Source organism: Chiloscyllium punctatum, chromosome 7, assembly GCF_047496795.1.
Source record: "Chiloscyllium punctatum isolate Juve2018m chromosome 7, sChiPun1.3, whole genome shotgun sequence".
Lineage (NCBI taxonomy): Eukaryota > Metazoa > Chordata > Chondrichthyes > Orectolobiformes > Hemiscylliidae > Chiloscyllium > Chiloscyllium punctatum.
The window spans coordinates 120,039,578-120,059,634 of NC_092745.1; the positions used below are offsets into that span (position 1 = coordinate 120,039,578).

Sequence of the window (20,057 nt, forward strand, 5' to 3'; positions counted from 1 at the left end):
TTTCAGTCAAAGTATCCTTCACTCTTCTAGACTCGAGCAGATACAACCCGAGTTTGCCCCATCTTTCCTCAGATCACGACCCACCTGTTCCAAGTATTGGTCTTGTAAACCTTCTCTGAACCGTCTCGTTATTTCGTTAAATAGGGACACCACATCACTACAGACAACAATCTCAATGTGATCCTGCCAATGCCTGTACAAATAAAGTATAACTCCATAATGCTGTCTTCGATTTTCACAGTACAGGATAATATTCTATTAACTGTGAGCTGCCAGAGGAAGTGGTGGAGGCTGGTACAATTACACCATTTAAAAGGCATCTGGATGGGTATATGAATAGGAAGGGTTTAGAGGGATATGGGCTGGGTGCTGGCAGGTGGGGCTAGATTGGGTTGGGATATCTGGTTGGCATGGACAATTTGGACCAAAGGATCTGTTTCCGTGCTGTACATCTCTATGACTCTATGACTCTATAATTGTCCTAATTAACATGCTGAATCTGCATACCAACCTGTTGCAATTCATGCATTGGGACATCCAGATCCCTCTACCTCTTAAAGCTCACTCTTAAAGTCCAATCTCTCACCACCAATGTTATGGAATTCTATACTACATTGGCAGGATGATGGGGCAAGAAACAGTTATTTGTTTTGGCTGCTCTACAAAAACCTTTTTCGCAGCTTACTTCATCTAATCCCATCTAATCCCATCAATTTTTATTTCTTCCTCACTCTTCTTTTTAATCCTGCTTCCCTTTAAATGTATCTGTACTATTCACCTTAATCCCTCATTATAGTGAACCAATCAGGAGTGACATATCAAAAAGCACTTCTGCACCCAAAGGGTAGTGAAAATCTGGAACTCTCATTCTGAAAAAGCTGGTAATGATGGGATGATCATTTGGAATTTTGTTTGAGGTAAGACTGATCGATTTTAATGGGCATGGGTATTGTGTGTGACTTTACCGTTTGAGGGAGATGGGGTGAAGACATAGATCAACCATGACCTGGTTGACTGAGGACACAGGCTGAAGAGGCCAAAGGGTCATGTTTTGGCCCTGAGCTCTGATGTCTCAGTAAGTTCCATTTTGCTTCACCAATGTGGAGTGGCTGGGTGAATTACAATGAGGACACAAGCTCTCCTTTCAGGTTACAAAATGGAGAAATTGACCCTGAATTATTACCACTTGTTAGGCCTCTAGGCCTCGAGTAAAGAACAAGAATATATTGGTGTCAGAGCACTGAGTATTCGGTTACCTCAAAGTATTCCACTTTTCCCTAAACAAGTCATTTATTCATGTAGCCCTCCCACCATATGTAGGTTCTGCCCTTAAATAACTTGGATTACATCTGAAGTGGAAAGCTTACCAAAGTTTTATTTTAAAATATTTCAAATGCCCAACAAATCACTCTGCATCCTTTCAGCCGAGGTGATTGACTTGTTTACAATGGGAACTGCAAACTTTAAAAATCTGGAATAAGCTTTCTCAATCTTCAATTTCTTCAAGTGACTAAATGTCTGCTTTTTTCACATTCTTTTCTTTTTCTCACATTCTGACACTGTTTATGTTGAAGCTACGTTCAAGAACTCGAAGACTTGGGGTCGTTTTGCAAATGTTGGAATTGGATGGTCAAATGCATTGAAAGGTCAGCCAGTTTGCAAAAGGGACTTTCTTGCAAATCTAACCCTGAAATGTCGACTGACTCCTTTCTCCAACAACCGATGCCTCTTTTTCATGAAACATACTTGGACAGTTTTAACACAACTCCCACTGGCCTGAGCCTACTACACAAAGCTGCCCTCCAATTCAGCACAAATGCGACTAAAATGACAACTTCAGTCCCAGAGCTCATAAGGTTAGTTGGGATGAGAAATGGCCTTGTCGTAGTATCGCAGAACCTTGCAGTACACAGGAGATCATTTTAAGGTCCATCATATCTGTATTGACTCTCTGAACTGCTCCCAGAGTCCCTACCCTTTCCCTACAGCTCAGTGACTATTTCCTTTCAATTATATGCCCAATTTCCTTTTTAAAGTTCCCATTGACTCTGTTTCTACCAACCTTTCAGGCAGTGCATAATGACGTGTCGCATAAACTAAATCTCCTCATCGTTCCTTCCTCCCGCACACACCACAATTTGAGAATAATAGAATCCCTACAGTGTGGAAAGAGGCCATTCAGCCCATTGAGTCGCGTTGACCCTCCGAAGAACATCCCACCTAGACCCAATCTTTAAATTCCAGGCTGGAGTAGCAGAGACCCCTTTTCTGAATTTGATGGTGCTCAGTTCATTGTCAGTGGAATGGACAGAAAATTTGACTCTTTGCCTGACTACTGTCACAAATGCAGCTCTGAAAGGAGTTTGTCAAATAACTCCTGAACCTACGTATAAAAACAAATCAAAATATGTGACAATTATGTAATGAATTGTCCTTTGGGCCTACTGACAACACAATCCTCACAAATTTACAACAGCGATATCCACTTAAACAGTGTCTCTCCACAGACGAATCACATGGAAAGCTTTAAAATGGAGTGACATCTAGCTGGAGGGGGAAGGATTGTGGGAGGTTTTGGGGAAAGCGGGTAAGCTAAAGGTGAGGGTTGAAGTAAGGAGAAAAATTTCATGTCTTATCCCCTCTTTCGATGCCCTCCACCTGCTCCCAACATCTCTGATCGTCTGACAAAGGGGCCCTAAGATTGTCAACTCGCTTAGGTGAACAAAATAAGGTGTACTTTTCATGGTGACTGTTGATCAGAATTTACTCATGTAATATCCTTGGGTATGTGTGAATGCAGGTATATTGTTTGGTCGTGTCTATAGGCTTGAGGTGCCCATATTTTGTAAAGGAAATTGAAACTTAATTGACTGACATGGCCATCCATGATGTTAGCCTGGTTAATTGTTTGGAATCCTTGTCCAAACGTGACATGTTACTTGCTTTTATTGGTGATCTTATACAGAGGCTTGGGTCTGAGCAATCGCCACACAAATGAAGACAGTTTACTGAGTTCTTCCCAAACGACCTGATCTGCAAATGGTTATGTTCATTGTTCCCACCCTTCCAAACTCCTGCCACCTCTCATCCACTCAAACCTTTTGACACCCTGCTTAACATCACCCACCTGCTACTCAAGTTTTTTCTCCTGATAGATTTCTGCAGCACAGTAGCTCAGTGGTTAGCACTGCTGCCTCACAGCGCCAGGGACCCAGGTTCATTTCCAGCCTTGCCTGACTGTCTGTGTGGAGTTTGCATATCCTACCGTGTCTGCCTCCTACTGCCCCAAGATGTGCAGGCTGGGTGGATTGGCCAAGCTAAATTTCCCATAATATCCAAGGATATGTAGGCGAGGTGGATTAGCCATGGGAAATGTAAGGATTTAGGGAGAGGGTACAAGTGTGAACCTGAGTGGGATGCTTTTCGGAGGACTGATGTGAAAGTGATGGGCTGAATGGCCTGCTTCCACACTGTAGCGATTCTATGATTTTGAGACTATGCAAGTTGTTGCAACGTTGTAGGGATCAAGTCATCATGAGACTAAAACACTATTCATTTAAAAAAATCGCATTTGTGAAAACAGAATTATGCTGGAAATATTTGAAGTAATTAATTGACAAATTCCTCTGTGTCTTGACAAGTCTATGTATTCTCAATATTAAAAATGTAGTATTTTTAGAAAATTCTGAACTGCTGAATGAGCTGATATAATAGCTGGACATATATCAGCCAGAATAGACCAGAAACCTATAAAATTCGAATACGATGAAACAGGGTAAATGCAGGAAGGATATTCCCTATGGCTGGGGAGTCCAGAAGTGGGAGTCATAGTTTAAGGATATGGGATATGCCATTTAGGACTGAAATAAGGAGAAATTTCTTCACCCAGAGAGTGGTGAGCCTGTAAAATACTGGCACAGAAAGCAGTTGAGGCCAAAACATTAAACGTTTTCAAGAAAGAGTTAGATATAGTTCTTAGGACTCAAAGGATCAGAGGATATGAGAAGGAAGTGGGAACAGGGTACTTAGTTGGTTGATCAACCATGATCTATGGAATGATGGAGGCCCAAAGGCCCAAATGGTCTACCCCTGCTCCTATTTTCTTTATTTCCATATTTTTGTATTAGCTTTAAGTTTACTTTGTAAATTGCTTCCCACAAATCAGTGTCACTGGTTGGATGTTCTTCCAAGCACCACTTGATGTAGGGGCTTCCTTCTCCAATCCCACACTTGTTGAATTTTACTGAGTTTGGTGATGCAGCGATTAAGATTTCACCTATCCCATACTCTACTCATAATGATAACATTAGAAAGGGAGTGGTATCTGTTTCACCCTGCCTCAAGGTTCCAATCACTGGTCAGTGACCACTCCAGACAAGAAAGACCACTTTTTCACATTCAAGCTGACATCCCAGTACAGTCTTTTCTCGCTACCAATGTTCTTACACTCTGTTACTTGTCTGAAAGTGCCAGAAAAGATACCAACCTAATGAAAGAGCTTTATGATTACTGGAAAGCCCAGGTTGTTATTACCTCTAGAAGGGTGGCTGACCCAGGAAATTATTTTGCACCATTCTGATCACTCATTGACTAGCTAGCCATGACTGCCACCATTCAAGTCAGCTTAATCCAATTCACCACACAAACCTGAGGTCTCTGTGCCTGCTCTTCAGCTTACGATCTTCAGCTACAAACCAGGGGCTTAATTGAATACTTCAGAGTGCTTCACATCACAAGCCATTCTTAAAGATCTTTTACTTCAGTGTGGAGAAAGCTTTCATTTATACCTAATTTTGTTTCAGCCTTTGAGCATTTGAAGAAAATGACTGAACACGAACGAGTGCGTTTCAGCAATGGCTTTGAGTAGACAGTTGAGAACACTCGAGTCTGTTAGATTTTCATTGTAAATTAATCAGCTCTTGACTTTATCCATAACTTGGGTCATTTGTCTTTGATGGCGGTCTTCAAAGTGGGTCATGCATGCAAATTCATAATGGTTTGTAACCATGATTTTATAGAGTGCTCCAATAAAAAATGTTAAATGGTTTGGAACTGGCACCAGGGGACAGTCCAGACGCAGTACTTCAAATTAGTTTAATATAAAACAACATGAGTTCCATAACTGATATCAATATAACGTTCAAAATAAACAGAGTCTCTTAGTTGTGACTGTTGTTTGAAAAGGGTTAGTGCTGTGCAGCTTACAGCTTTAACTCTTTCACTGCTCTGTGTCTTCGGCCACTTTCATAGCCCCAGTCTGTTTTTATATTTGCAGCAGTGACTTTCCATAAGTATTGGTCACAGTTCAGTACATCAGCCAAGTGGCCAAACTTCACATGGCCAGTGCACCCAGCAGGCAATGCACCCTCCTGCTGCATCACTGCTAAGCACAACCTTGACATCCCGCATACATGCAGTTCCAGCTCGGAAGAACTCCCAGCAGAGTTGCCTTTACTAATTCTTGATCTTGAAACCCCACGGATGATAGGCTACCTACTCGAAGAATATGGCAAAAAGCTTTGGCAAGTTGGTTACAAAGAAGCTAGGGGTGGGAATGGAATCAAGGACTATGGGAATGGGGTGGTTGTAGGTAAAGTCTTAATGCAAAAGTAGTGAACATAGTAGGCAGATTGCACCTTCAATCTTCTCTACATGGGTACAGAGGCAGATGATGCACCTCGTCAAACCTATTGCACCACTCACTCATGGCTGCGTCAGGAACTGAACGTTTTCACACAGAAGGTATCTTCCCCAGAAAGTTGTGGATGAGGTGGGTCAATTCCATCATTTAAGATTGATCTTATTTCTCTTTATTCTTTCATGGAAGATGGATGTTGCTTGCCAAGTCAGCATTTATTAACTTTCCCTAAATGCTGTTGAGTTGAGTTATTGCTAGGCTTTTACAAGGGACAGTTCAGTGTAAATCACTTTGCTGTGGGTCTGGAGTTGCATGTAGGTCAGACTGGCTAAAATCGGCAGATTTTCTTTCCACCATGTTTCTTGAATGAGGTGGGTTTTACAACAACCTAGAGATAGGAGTCATGTTACCATTAGGCATAACTGGCTTCACTTTTCAGATTGATTTATTGAATTTAAGTTACACTAGCTGTTTTGGTGGTATGTGAAAATGTCTCCCTCGACCTCTCCCTCTGACCAACAGAGAGGTCATCCCATTGGGAGTTTTCTATGGGCCTCCAAATAGTTCCAGAGATTTGGAGGATAGGATTGCAAAGATGATCCTTGACAGAAGGATCCTCGACAAGATAGTTGTTATGGGGGGCTTTGACTTTCCAAATATTGACTGGGAATACTATAGGAGAAAGTGAGGACTGCAGATGCTGGAGATCAGAGGTGAAAATGTGTTGCTGGAAAAGCGCAGCAGGTCAGGCAGCATCCAAGGAACAGGAGAATCGATGTTTCGGGCATCAGCCCTTCTTCAGGAATGAGGAAAGTGTGTCCAGCAGGCTAAGATAAAAAGTAGGGAGGAGGGACTTGGGGGAGGGGCGTTGGGAATGCGATAGGTGGAGGGAGGTCAAGGTGAGGGTGATAGGCCAGATTGGGGTGGAGGCGTAGAGGTCAGGAAGAAGATTGCAGGTTAGGAAGACGGTGCTGAGTTCAAGGGATTTGACTGAGACAATGTGGGGGGAGGGGAAATGAGGAAACTGGAGAAATCTGAGTTCATCCCTTGTGGTTGGAGGGTTCCCAGGCGGAAGATGAGACGCTCTTCCTCCAACCGTCGTGTTGCCATGGTCTGGCGATGGAGGAGTCCAAGGAGTTGCATGTCCTTGGTGGAGTGGGAGGGGGAGTTGATGTGTTGGGCTATGGGGTGGTTGGGTTGGTTGGTCTCAGTGTCCCAGAGGTGTTCTCTGAAACGTTCCGCAAGTAGGCGGCCTGTCTCCCCAATATAGAGGAGGCCACATCGGGTGCAGCGGATGCAATAGATGATGTGTGTGGAGGTGCAGGTGAATTTGTGGCGGATATGGAAGTGTCCCTTGGGGCCTTGGAGGGAAGTAAGGGGGGGAGGTGTGGGCGCAGGTTTTGCATTTCTTGTGGTTGCAGGGGAAGGTGCCAGGAATGGAGTTTGGGCTGGTGGGGGGTGTGGACCTGACGAGGGACTCACGGAGGGAGTGGGATGGAATAGTATAGGTTGGTTCCACAGGTCGGTGCAACATCGAGGGCTGAAGGGCCTGTACTGCGCTGTAATGTTCTATGTTCTAATATAATTCCAGTGTCATTTACCGCTTTACCACTGTCCTCCCCCACTTTGATAGATTTTTATTGGACAAAGTTATAAATAAAAGGTAGGTAAGTACAGTTGAGATGCAAATGAGCCATGACTGAGTGGTGCAATTGGTTTGGTGAAGAGAATAATTTGCCTCTGTAACCAAGTAGAGGATATTGAAGCTGCAATCTACCTAATATGGTCCCTGCTTTAAGCAGGGGATGAACAAAAAGGGTACAATAGCAAGTTTCTCTGATGTTAAATATATCGAGAGAATTAAAGAAAGCTTGGAAAACTGCTGAACATATCTAAATTTGCACTAAATTGAAAGAAAAATAAACTTGTCAGAATTGAAATCCTCAAGCAAAAATACCACTACTGTTCAAGATGGTTAAGTCTGATTTTCTGACTGTTGTTCCAGTCATCACAATGTTGATTAATATTATCACAACTGCTCACAGATTTCCTTTTCCATTCTCCCATGAACAGATCTAACTGAGTTTTGTTTTCCACAGGGCCCCAGGAATGAAGACAGGCTGAGTTGTAAAGTATGCACAGCTGAGGTAAGATTTTACTTGCCGGAAATTGTGGGGCTGAGGGAGGTGAGTGTGGGGTATTATATACAGATACATACATTTCTCTTTCATATAAAGGTTTCTTTTTAGTTAAAAACAAACAACTGAATTAAAAGCTGCATAAAAAAAATAAATATCACCAATGATACTTAGAAATCTGAGCTCAAAAGTGTCTAAATCCCATTATCCTATGGGACCACTTGCAGTTAAAGTGATGTAATGGGCTTTTGAGTCATATCAGCATTTGTGAAATGTGAGTGCTGTCCGCCATTGCATTAAAATTGACATTGTGTCTAACATTTAAATAATGTGCACTCCAGTGTGAGCTTTACTGTGCCATATCTACATATGAATACATCTAAGTGCTGCCGTGATTTCTTTTCAACAATATGAGATACGTACTGTTTAGCTGCAGTAAAACATCAATATCCCTCATTATCTGCAGTCAGTATAATGAGTGATCGAGTCTCTAAAATTTCATTAAATATAATGTTGAAATTTTAATTGCCTTTAAAATGCAGCACTTTTTTATGATCTAAGGATGGGTCTCAAACATGTGAACTCACAAATGCCTTGATGAGCCAGTTAACCTATTAGTTTAAAATGGCCTTGAAGCATAAATTTTGGAAAGTAGCTGGTTTAAAATTAGTCTGTAAATTTAACACAGTGTTATACTATTCACAAAATTGACCCAGTTGTCGTGCCACAATGAGATAGCTTGTACAGGTACAGGAGCTATATACATGTGTGTGTATGTATATATAATACTAATAAAATATTGATGATAATAATTAACATTCAAGGTTATTTTCAATGGAACTTGGTTACAGAAGTGATTAGGTCTGTTTTAGTTTGTTTGGCTTCACCCCATACGTATTGTTTAAGTTTAATTGGCAGGTTCCAAAACCAGAAATGTGGATTCCACTTATTGCTATCTTGTTACTTGTTCCTGTTCTTTTCAATCAATTACAATTCATTTTGTCAAATGAACTCAGTTTTGATCATCACTTCTTATCTCGTGTCCCTTTATAGAATGTATCCTATATTCACCCCACTGAATTTTGTACCTTACCATACATTGTGGTGATGTGTTCAACACCTGTCCCAAGACATCCCTACAAGAGTTCCTCAGGGTACTGTCCTCAGCCCAACCATCTTCAGCTACTTCATCAATGACCTTTCCTCTATTGTGAGGTTAGAAATGCTGATGACTGCACAATGTTCAGCACAGTTTGCGACTTCTCAGACACTGGAGGGTTCCTTTTCTGTATGGAGCATGACCTGGACAATATCCAGTGGCAAGTGACATTTACGCCACACAACTCTCAGGCAATATCCATCTCAAACAAGAGATTTCCTCTTGACATTCGATAGCATTTTGATTGTTGAGTTCCCCCACTTTCAACATCCCAGGGGCTACAATTGACCAAAAACTGAACTCAAACAGTCGTGTAAGTATTGTAGCTGGAAGACTCTGAATTTTACACTGAATGAATCATCTCCTGACTTCCCACAGCCTTTCAACCATCTACAAGACGCAAATACAAAGCTTGTATACAGTGTGCAGTTTTGGTCTTTTTGAGGAAAAATATAAAAGAGATTTGCCAGATAGATATGTTGGAATGAGTGGGCTGTTTTATGAGATAAGGATGGACAAGGTTAAGCTTATTTCTGCTAGAGTTTAGATGTGTGAGAAGTGACTTGGTTGAAATGTGTAAGGTCCTGAATGGTGGACATGTTTTCTCTTGTGGGTCCAGTCCAGAGCGAGTGGGCTCTGTTTTAAAGTTGTGGCCGTCCATTCAGGGCAGAGGTAAGGAAAAGTAATAAGGTGAGGGTTTATGTGACTTTGGAGCTCTCTGCTTCAGAAGGCAATGGAATCACTGAATATTCTTAAGGCAGGTAATTGATTCTTGTTGGGAAGAGAATTGAAGGTTATTGGGAGTAGATGGGAATATGGAATTTGAAACACAAACAGATCAGTCATGATCTTATTGAATGTGGAGCAAGGTCATGTGTCAGCGTCTATTACTATTTTGCATGCTTGTATGTAAATATGTTTGTGTGACATGGAATACACTTCACTTGCAGTGCCAGCAGCACTCTCGAAGCTCACCATCACCCAGGCCAAAGCAGCTTGCTTTATTGGCACCCCTTTCACCACCTTAAGCATTCCTTCCATCCACTATCAGTCACAGCAGGGTGTACTATCTACAAGTTGCACCACAGCAACTTCCCAAACATATGACCTCAACCATCTAGAAAGACAAGGACAGCAGGTACATAGGAACACCACCACCTCCAAGTTCCACTCAAAGCCACTCACCACCCTGACTGGGCAGTATATTGCTATTCCTTCACTGCTGCTAGATCAAATTCCAACTCCCTTCCTAACAGCACTGTTGGTGTACCCACCCCACCTAGTCTGCAACAATGCAAGAAGGTTGCTCACCATTGACTTCTCAAGGATCATTAGACATGGGCAGCCAATGTTGTTCTCACCAGCAACATCCACGTCCTGTGAGTAAATAATGGGAAAAGAAAGCACGGTGAGGTCAGGTGATAGGGACTTAGTTGGCGGTTGAGGATAATGTCAACAATGCGAGATTTGATTCCCATTCCAGCTGATGTAGATTTGGGACCTGCCTCTTCACACTGCATTGAGAGTGGTAGGCAATGTTAAGTCACCATTGACAAAAATAACCAAGGGTCAGGATGAAGTCTCAGCAGATAATGAACCTACTTTCAGATAGAACACACATATCACATGCACGATGTGACACTGACCGTGAGGATTAGAACTATTAGGGTAACATTCTCAATTGTCCCTCCATGGGCAGCCTAATTGGAAACTGAACCTTGATACAGTAACAGTCTGAAAGATAACTTATTGATTTGATGTTTCTTTTATTACTGTGTTACGTCTCAGGTATTTCTCTGAGGAGTACTGTTTCTTATTGGAATGCACCCCAGTTTGTTGTCATTTCCTCATCAGTCACTTTGGAGGCTGACAATCTGAAAACAATTATCACAGGAAATCCATGAGACATCTATCATCTATTACAGAACTAAGACAAGTGACTGTGAACATCAGCGACCTTACAAGCAGCTAGTTAAAGAATTAATAGTTTATTTCAACTATCTACCAATTCTCAAATTATCCATCTTGAAGAACAATCTTCTCATGTATTGCTTAAAATACGTCTTATGAAAGAGGCTGCTTCTCTCTCTCTCTCTCTCTCTCTGTTTTTCTCTCCCCAAACCCCCCCACCCCCACCCTCTCTCTCTCTCTCTCTCTCTTTTTCTCTCTCTGCCCTCTCTCTCACTGGTCCATCACGGACAGAGATAATGGTTGTCTCCCCAAACCTGGGCACAAACATGATTGCCAAGTAAACAATGATATCTGGAACCAAGCAGGGGAACAGTATCAATTGAAAAGGGGGATTGAAGATTAAATGAGTCCTTTGATTTTTTTTTCTGTTGGTGGAGTTAAGGAATACGAGAGAGAATTCCTCAATATAGGAATTCCCAGATTTTGGGGAAGACAATCATTTGCAATAGAGTAATCACAGCTGGGAGCTAATTTTGAGTGTGTGGTGGGTGGGGTGGGGGGGGGGGGGGAGAACAAATCACTGATTTCTACTGCAGAGAAAAGTCAAAATAAATTGTAAGTTCTACATGGCTTGTGTTCAATAAATCTTTGTCTAGACTATAGTTTACTCTTATGGCTTTAGTTCTGATGATAGTGAAGGGAGGTCATCTGAAGTGCCAAAGTCAAACAGCAACAGCAAGATACAGACCTACCAGACACAGCTAGCTGAAAAAAAATGTAACAGGAAATTCAGCAAACAAAGTAAAGTCGGTATACAACAGTAATAATGGCTTAAATTTATATGATGCAGTTAACATAATATAGGGTCTCAAGGCATTTGATAAGAGAATTGTCAAATAAAGTGTGATACCAAGTCATTTAAGGACACAGCAAGAAAGTTGGCCCAAGGGCTAAGGTTTTAAAGAGCATTTTCAAGGAGGGATGAGGAATAGTGTCGGAAAGTTGATGAAAGGTAACTCTAGAACTTGAGGCCTAGGATGCTGAAGATACGGCAGGCCATGATGGGGCAATTAACAGTGAGGAATTTGAAAATATGGAAGAGAACATTTAATTGGTGCAATGTCGGATATAGTGAGCAATAGACAAATGGGACATGATGTGCGCAAGAGTACTACTCAAACTAACAGCTAACTAATGTTTATACCAAAGCTGCACTGCCGTTTTAGAGATTCCCCTCATTGGATGTTACATACAGTTAGATGGGAATATCTTGTACGATTGGATCTCCTAGCATGTCAACATCACAGGCATTTATCTGAGGGATCAGCATTCGAGTAAAGGTGTGTCTGCAGTGTGGGTGACCACTGTGGGGAGATGAGGGAAGAACATATGAGGACAGGAGTGAAGACAGATAGCTGAACAGATGCACTTTAGTAGAATCTTGTTCACCACCACCACCACCACCTAACTTCCAACCCCCCACCCCCACCCCACCCCCACCCACCTCCAAACCCTGGACATCTACCCCACCATCTTTATGGCAAAGATTCGAAAAATGTCAAAGGTGTTTCAGACAATTTCTTCTTAAACATGTTTGGTTGATGACATACAGAACGACAGTTTGTCCATCTGTGCGTTAATGCACTAAATGTCTTTGGGTTCAAGATCTGACACCATTCTAATCCTCAGCAGATACTGAAACAATGCTGCAATGAATGCTGTGTAAATAGTCTGATCGAGGCAAACTGGGATATAGTGGTATTCTTTATCAGTTTCCTTCCCAAGAGACACATTATTGGAAAACAAACTCTCACACCTTGTAAAACTAAGTGCCTGATGTTCTGATACTACATGAAACCTGCGAAAATACAATTTACAATAAGATGTAGACAGTTCAGTTAGCTTTTTAGCTGAACTCTCCACAACACAGATTGTTCTTCAGAAACACATTTCTTTTTCCTGACATGTAATTGGGAAAAGAAAATACCCAAAAAATTTCAGACTGGATGAGTTACTTTCTGACAGGTCCGGAGGGTGGGAGTTGGGGGATTGGGGAGCTGTCTGAAATGTATTATTTTCAACACTCACTGCGTGAAATTTCACTGCAACCACAGAACTGAGACAGAGCAAAACTTTCACCACTTTGCCAATTTATGTAGCCAGAGATTTTCTGAGTGATTATAGTTTGCAATGCTTCAGGTGTGTCTCAGGAACCTTTGGATTGGCATCTCAGGGTCAAAGCAGAACCAATTCAATTAGATATTCCCTCTTGGATGTGATGGAAATCTGCTTTCTTGATGCCAGGTCTTTTTAAGGAACTCCTCCGATGCCCGTTCAGGATAGAGACCACCTATGCACATGCTTATGGTGGCATAGCCTTCAAGCAAATCCACCAACTCATCGCCGTTAAGGTGAGGACTACTTTGGTCCCAAAACACTAATTTTGCCATCGTAGAGCCAAGAATCACCTGAGTCTTGGTAATTTGTGTATCACCTTCCTGCAGTTTCAGAATATGTTTAATCATAGCGCAGAATAGCATCAAGCATGGTTAATGGAATCAACTGCTGTTGTATAGATTTGTAGAATTGTTGTAGCACTGGAGGGGAGTGATTCACCGAGTGTCACTCCTCTGTCTTTTCCCTGTCAGAGCTAATTGAGTCGGTTCTGCTGACCCTGAGATGCCAGTCTAGAGGTTTCTGAGATACATCTGAAGTCAGGTTAAGAGGGTGACAGAGTAAGACGCTCCAAATGGAGCTCCTCTGCTCACCAGATCCTTTTCCTTTCTTTTTGATTTTGTTCCCTCTTGCTGCAGTTTTCTTGCCCCTCCCTCCGACTTATTGAAGTACCCTACCTGGAGGGAATGGAGAATGGAGTGCAGGCATAGTACTGGAAGTGAGTCACGTTCGGAGTCCGGAGCAAGAGCAGAGTGAGCCCGACCTGGGTCCCGGAGTGAGTCGTGACCAGAGCCTGGAATGGGAGCAGAGTGAGCCCATCCCGGGTACCAGCGTGAGTCACAGTCGGAGTCGGGAGCGGGAGCAGAGCGAGCCCGGAGTGGGTCCTGGATTGGGAGCAAAGTGACCCCGGCCAGGGTCCCAAAGTGAGTCACAGTCGGAGCTCGGAGTGGGAGCACAGCAAGCCCAGCCTGGATGCTGGATTGGGAGCAAAGTGAGCCTGGAGCTGGAGCAGAGTGAGCCCAGCCTGGGTCCCAGAGTGAGTTAAGGTTGGAGCCTGGAGCGGGAGCAGAGTGAGCCCATCCTGGGTCCTGGAGCAGGAGCAGAGTGAGCCCATCCTGGGTCCCAGAGCGGGAGAATAGCGAGCCCGACTTGGGTCCTGGAATGAGAGCAGAGTGAGCCTGGCCTGTGTCCTGGAGCAGGAACAGTGCAAGTTTGGCCGGGGTCCTGCAGCGGGAGCAGATCAACCCTGGCAGGGACGACAAGTCCTGGACAGAGGCCAACGCGTGGAGGCAGTGTGATCTTGTGTTCTGAAGCTCAGTGAGCATGGATTCTGTGGAAAAGGACGATAACTTGAATACTGTAAAGATACTTTTTATTCTTATTCTGGGCTTTTTAAATTCTGCATTCCTAATGTCTATTTTTCACTATTTCAATTCTGTAACCACACTTTAAGTACCTGTACCCCCATACCCCGTACCCAAGATGGCGCCAAGGGGCAACCTTACAAAGTTTTCACTGCACTCATTCGTGACAATAAAGGCTATTCTATTCTATAACTCTGCAAAATTCTCTTTTCAGATAATTAACCAATTCCCTTTTGGAAACCTCAATTGAATCTGTCTCTATTATACTCTCAGGTGTATTCCACATCCTAATCACATGAAAAAGATTTTCTTCAAATCACCATTGTTGCTTTTGCCAATTACCACAAACTGGAGCCGTCTGGTTTTTGATCCTTGCACCGATGGGGACAGTTCCTCTGTTACTGCTCTATCCAGATCCCTTCCCCAGACCTTGGTGCATGTGGTGCAGTTTCAAAAAGTGTAGATGGTATGAAATTTGAAAGCGTTATAAACGGCGATAAGGATAGGGTAGTACTTCCAAAGGACATTGACAGGTTGGTGGATTGAACGCCTGAATCAAATATCCTCTCGAATCTCTCCAAGGGGGGAGGCCACAATCTGTCTACCTGACTGAAGTTACTCATCATGGAACCTGGAGCCATTTTCATGAGCCTTTAGTGCACCCTCATATAGAACATAGAACCTAGAACATTACAGCGCAGTACAGGGCCTTCCACCCTCGATGTTGCATTGACCTTTGGAACCAATCTGAAGCCCATCTAACTTACACTGTTCAATTCTCATCCATATGCCTATCCAATGACCATTTAAATGCCCTTAAAGCTGGAGAGTTTGAGGGGACATAGATTTAAATTGAGGAGTGCTAGATTTAGGACAGATATTATGGGGAGTTTCTTCACTCAGAGAGTTGTAGGGGCGTGGAACAGCCTGCCTGCAACAGTAGTAGACTCACCGATATTAAGTGCATTTAAATGGGCATTGGACATACATATGGATAATAATGGAATGGTATAGGTTAGATGGGCATCAGATTATTTTCACAGGTCAGCGCAACATCGAGGGCTGAAGGGTCTGAAGTGTGCTGTAATGTTCTATGTTCTATATATATATATATATATATATATGTCTACTACTGTTGCAAATGAATTTACCTCCTTCCTAAAGTGTTGTGCACCCAAAACACAATGCAAAATTCCAGTTGAGGCCAAACCAATGTTTTTGTAGGTTTACCATAACTTTAGTGCTGTATGTCCCTATTGATAAAGCTTTATTGAACACTCTCTTAACCTGTCCTGTAAGTTATGCACATAAACCCTACTCACTCTGCTCCTATACCGAGTTTAGAATTATACCCTTTATTTTACATTGATGCTGCATTCTTCTTACCAAAATGAAAATAAAATTTCACACTTCTCTGCTTAAAATGCTCTGATAAATTTTTGATCTCGCAAGGAAATAAGGGCTATGAGAAGAGTGGAGTTGAAATGCCCATCAGCCATGATTAAATGGAGGAGTGGACTCGATGGGCCGAATGGCCTTACTTCCACTCCTATGTTGTATGGTCTTAAATTACATCTGCCACCTGTCTGCCCAATCCACCTATCTTATCCATATTGCAGGTTATAATGCTTTCAAATTTTGTTATATCAACACTTTTTGAAATTGTACCTCATGTACCAAGGTCTAGGTGAGTGATATATATCTGGAACAGCAGGGTCGTAGTACTGATCCTGGGCAAATCCCATTATAAAACTTCCTCCCATTTGAAATTTAACCTCCATAAGCCATAAGGGCAGAGGTGGACCTTTCAGCCCATTGAGTCTCCTCTGCCATTTGGAATCAGGGCTGATCTAATAATGCTCAAGTCCACTTACTTGCCTTTTCCCCTTAAATTTTGGTTCCATTACTGACCAAACATCTGTCTATCCCAACCTTGAATATACTCATGATTTGGAGATGCCGGTGTTGGACTGGGGTGTACAAAGTTAAAAATCACACAACACCAGGTTATAGTCCAACAAGTTTAATTGGAAGCACACTAGCTTTCGGAGCGACGCTCCTTCATCAGGTGATTGTGGAGGGCTCGATCGTAACACAGAATTTATAGCAAAAATTTGCAGTGTGATGTAACTGAAATTATACATTGAAAAATTGATTGTCTGTTAAGCCTTTCAGCTGTTAGAATACAGTGATAGTTTCACTTCTATCACTGTATTCTCACAGATGAAAGGCTTAACAGACAATCAATTTTTCAATGTATAATTTCAGTTACATCACACTGCAAATTTTTGCTATAAATTCTGTGTTACGATCGAGCCCTCCAGAATCATCTGATGAAGGAGCGTCGCTCCGAAAGCTAGTGTGCTTCCAATTAAACCTGTTGGACTATAACCTGGTGTTGTGTGATTTTTAACTTTGAATATACTCAGTGACCCAGTCTCACTGGCCTTCTGTCAGAATGTGAAGTTGTGGCCACAATTAGATCAACCACGATCTTATTGAAAGGCAGAACAGGCTCAAGGGGCTGAATAGCCTACCCCTACTCCTAATTCATATATTTGTGGTCCAATGACGTTACAATAATGCTTCCATTTCCCCTTTCATATGGCCATTCAAAAGTACTAAACTCAGCCATTCCCTGACTTGGCAACTCACAGGTCAACTCTATCACTTTTCTCTCAGCTTTTCTGTCAAGTCAGGTGTGACACTGCTGTAAATGAGGGATCTTTGATTATCATTCATATTAAATGAGTTAACAGACTTTTGAATAGACCTCTCAAATGATCTCTCTCTCTCTCTCTCTCTCTCTCTCTCTCTGTGCACCTTCTCTGTGGCTGTAACACTATATTCTGCACTCTGTTCTCCTGTCCTGGTACACTTTGGATGCCTGTACAGCATGCAAAACAACACTTTTCTCTGTATCTCAGTACATGTGACAACAATAGATCAGTCAATCTTTTATGGGATACAGATTTTTCACTCTTTATCTTGTCATTGCTAAAATATGCCACTTCGTAAGATTTCAACCAATGCCAATTCAATAAAAATATATTGTATATTTAAGAACAGCTGTAACCCTGGTGTGCCTGGTTTATACCCTGAATTCCAGTCCCCTAGCTAAGTACTATCCCTAGTTCATAACAAAAGTCTCAATGTTTCAAGCCACAGGAACACACAGTCCACATTCCTTCATTTAACCAAACTGTAAATTAATTACAATGGCAAAATTAGCTATGACATTTAAGATAGCTATCATTTAGTTTTCATTATTTAAAATGCAAAACAAGGGCTAACTCAATGGCTCATGCAGACCAGAATAGTCCCAGCCTCAGGACCTTGTCTCTGCTGAGCAGACTGATCTTAGCATTGCAACAATTTGCTTTGTTCTCTGAATTAGATTAGATTCCCTACAGTGTGGAAACAGGCCCTTCGGCCCAACCAGTCCACACTGACCCTCTGAAGAGTAACCCACCCAGACCTATTTCCCTCTGACTAATGCACCTAACGCGATGGGCAATTTACCATGGCCAATTCACCTGACCTGCACATCTTTGGAATGAGGGAGAAAACCCACGCAGACACGGGAAGAACGTGCAAATTCCACACAGACAGTCGCCTGAGGCTGGAATTGAACCTGGGACTTGGAATGATGGTACTAGCCCAACAGCGTTATGTTGGGAATTCATGGTGATTGATCCAGGAAGCAATGTTGTTATATATCCAATTCAAGATGGCGTGTGGTTTGAAGGGAATTTGATGGTGTCCCCAAGACACTGCTCCACATGTCCTGTGTTCACTTCACTGAAGTTGATTATAGTTGGAAGGGAGGAAAAACAAGTTAGAGAGTGTAAAACTGCCCTCGGCAAATAGCAAAGCAATACAAAAACAGAAATTGCTGCAGCAGCTCAGCAGGTCTGACTGCACTGTAGAAAGAAAACATTTCAATCCAGTTCAGAATAAAGAAGGGTCACTGGACTCGAAACATTAACTTTGTTTTTTTACTCCACAGACACTGCCAGTCCTGCTGAGTTTCTCCAGCAATTTCTGTTTTTGTTTCAGATTTCCAGCATCTGTCATTCTTTGTTTTATATTAGCAGAATGGCAGTCTGATTCACACCCTGCCTAATGTTTATTGTCTTGCCAATTCTCTATCATCGACATTGTCTGCTTTCTTACACTAATTGGTGCACTTACACCAGTGCGTGCCTGTGGACATTGACTGAGGAGGCACTTAGCTTGATTCTTTACCAGTCATGGTTGAATAGCACAGCAACTCTCAAAATCACATGAGTGAGGTACAAGATGGGGAGTCTGCTACCAGCGGAATCATACCCCAGCAAGCCATCCGTGTCCTCAGGAGAGGAAAATAAAAACTGTTCAACAAGACAGGAACAAAAATGAATTTTTTGGGGCTACTGTCACTGAAAGAGCAAAACGATGTAAACATTAAACTGATGCTGCATTGAGAACATTAGACTATGAAGGACAAAAGGAACAAAATTTATTAATTAACCTTGTGAATACATTGTAAATACTGTTCTGCGTGCAAGCACAATCAAACTCTGTACAGATTTTATTTTGTGAGTTTGTTTTGTATCCTTTTGCTTTTCATATTAAACACCAAACATATTGCGGAGTAATGCCAACCCATAATGCTTGTGCCGTAATTGACTAAAAGGGCAAAGTTCTTTTTTCCATAAAATCAATTTCCATAATATTAGTTACGTTAATTGTCAACACAGATGGATAACTAAAAATATATTTGCTCAAAAACAATGTCATTAGACGACAAAACCAAGCTTTTATTAATTAGAGTTTCACTTAGACTGTTATCAGATGTATTCTGCATTTTAAAAGAGAAAGATCCTTTGTGGTTCGAGGCATACAGCACTCCAGTGAATACAGCCTCCATTTAATGCTCTTGCCATTTAATTCTGGTGGTATTTTGGGAACCTCTTACTGCGAGGTCACAAATGCAGGGCATAATGTACAAGTTATACTAATTTGTTAGGGCAATGAATACATTAATTTCATTAGCAAATGGCCTTAAAGCAATAATTACCAGTGTGGGTGTGTCAGAAGAGATCATGTTAAATTGTGGCTGTTAATTATTAAGATTTTGTTTGGAGATACGCAGCTTTGACATCCTACCTGAATGTCAGCGTTCAAACTCTGTTATATGCTTATTTTTAAACCCAGCTCCACTATATCTCCTTTTTGCACCACAATCTGGCAGCTCAGTGGATCAAATGAGGATGATCAATGTAAAGGGAAAACAAAATCAAGTTTCTCAACAGATCTATGTTTTTCAGTGGAAATTAATTCTTCACTTGTCAGGAGTCAACTGTCATTTGCCTTTGTTTCCATGTGATTCTTGGCCCAGATGAAAACAAATGAGATTGTGTAAACAGACTATACCTGTGAGTACTTGTAATTCCTGACCATGATTGGGTTTTGAAAGGGATATATTGACATCTATCCATAGAAAAAAAACAATCCACACGTCAGCTACTTCTTGTGCAAATTGCTGCCAGAATTTTCTCTCGATCTAGTGGCAAACACTTGAACAAAAATGTTTCCAACTCATCTGGGTCTGTCCCACACAACTGCAAATCTCTGTGCATCAGAACTAACCACCCCACCTTGAATTTGTTTTGTTACAAATTCATGGG

At 41.9% G+C, this 20,057-nt stretch overlaps 1 protein-coding gene across 1 annotated transcript in view; it reads left to right on the plus strand.

The window, feature by feature from the left end:
- The window catches only part of LOC140480094 (uncharacterized), a 265,170-nt gene that overhangs the window by 57,966 nt on the left and 187,147 nt on the right, over positions 1-20,057 (plus strand). Inside the window, exon 3 of the mRNA XM_072574734.1 lies at positions 7,738-7,785. Within this exon, the coding sequence (XP_072430835.1) occupies positions 7,738-7,785 (48 nt within the window). The remainder of the gene's footprint in view (positions 1-7,737; positions 7,786-20,057) is intronic.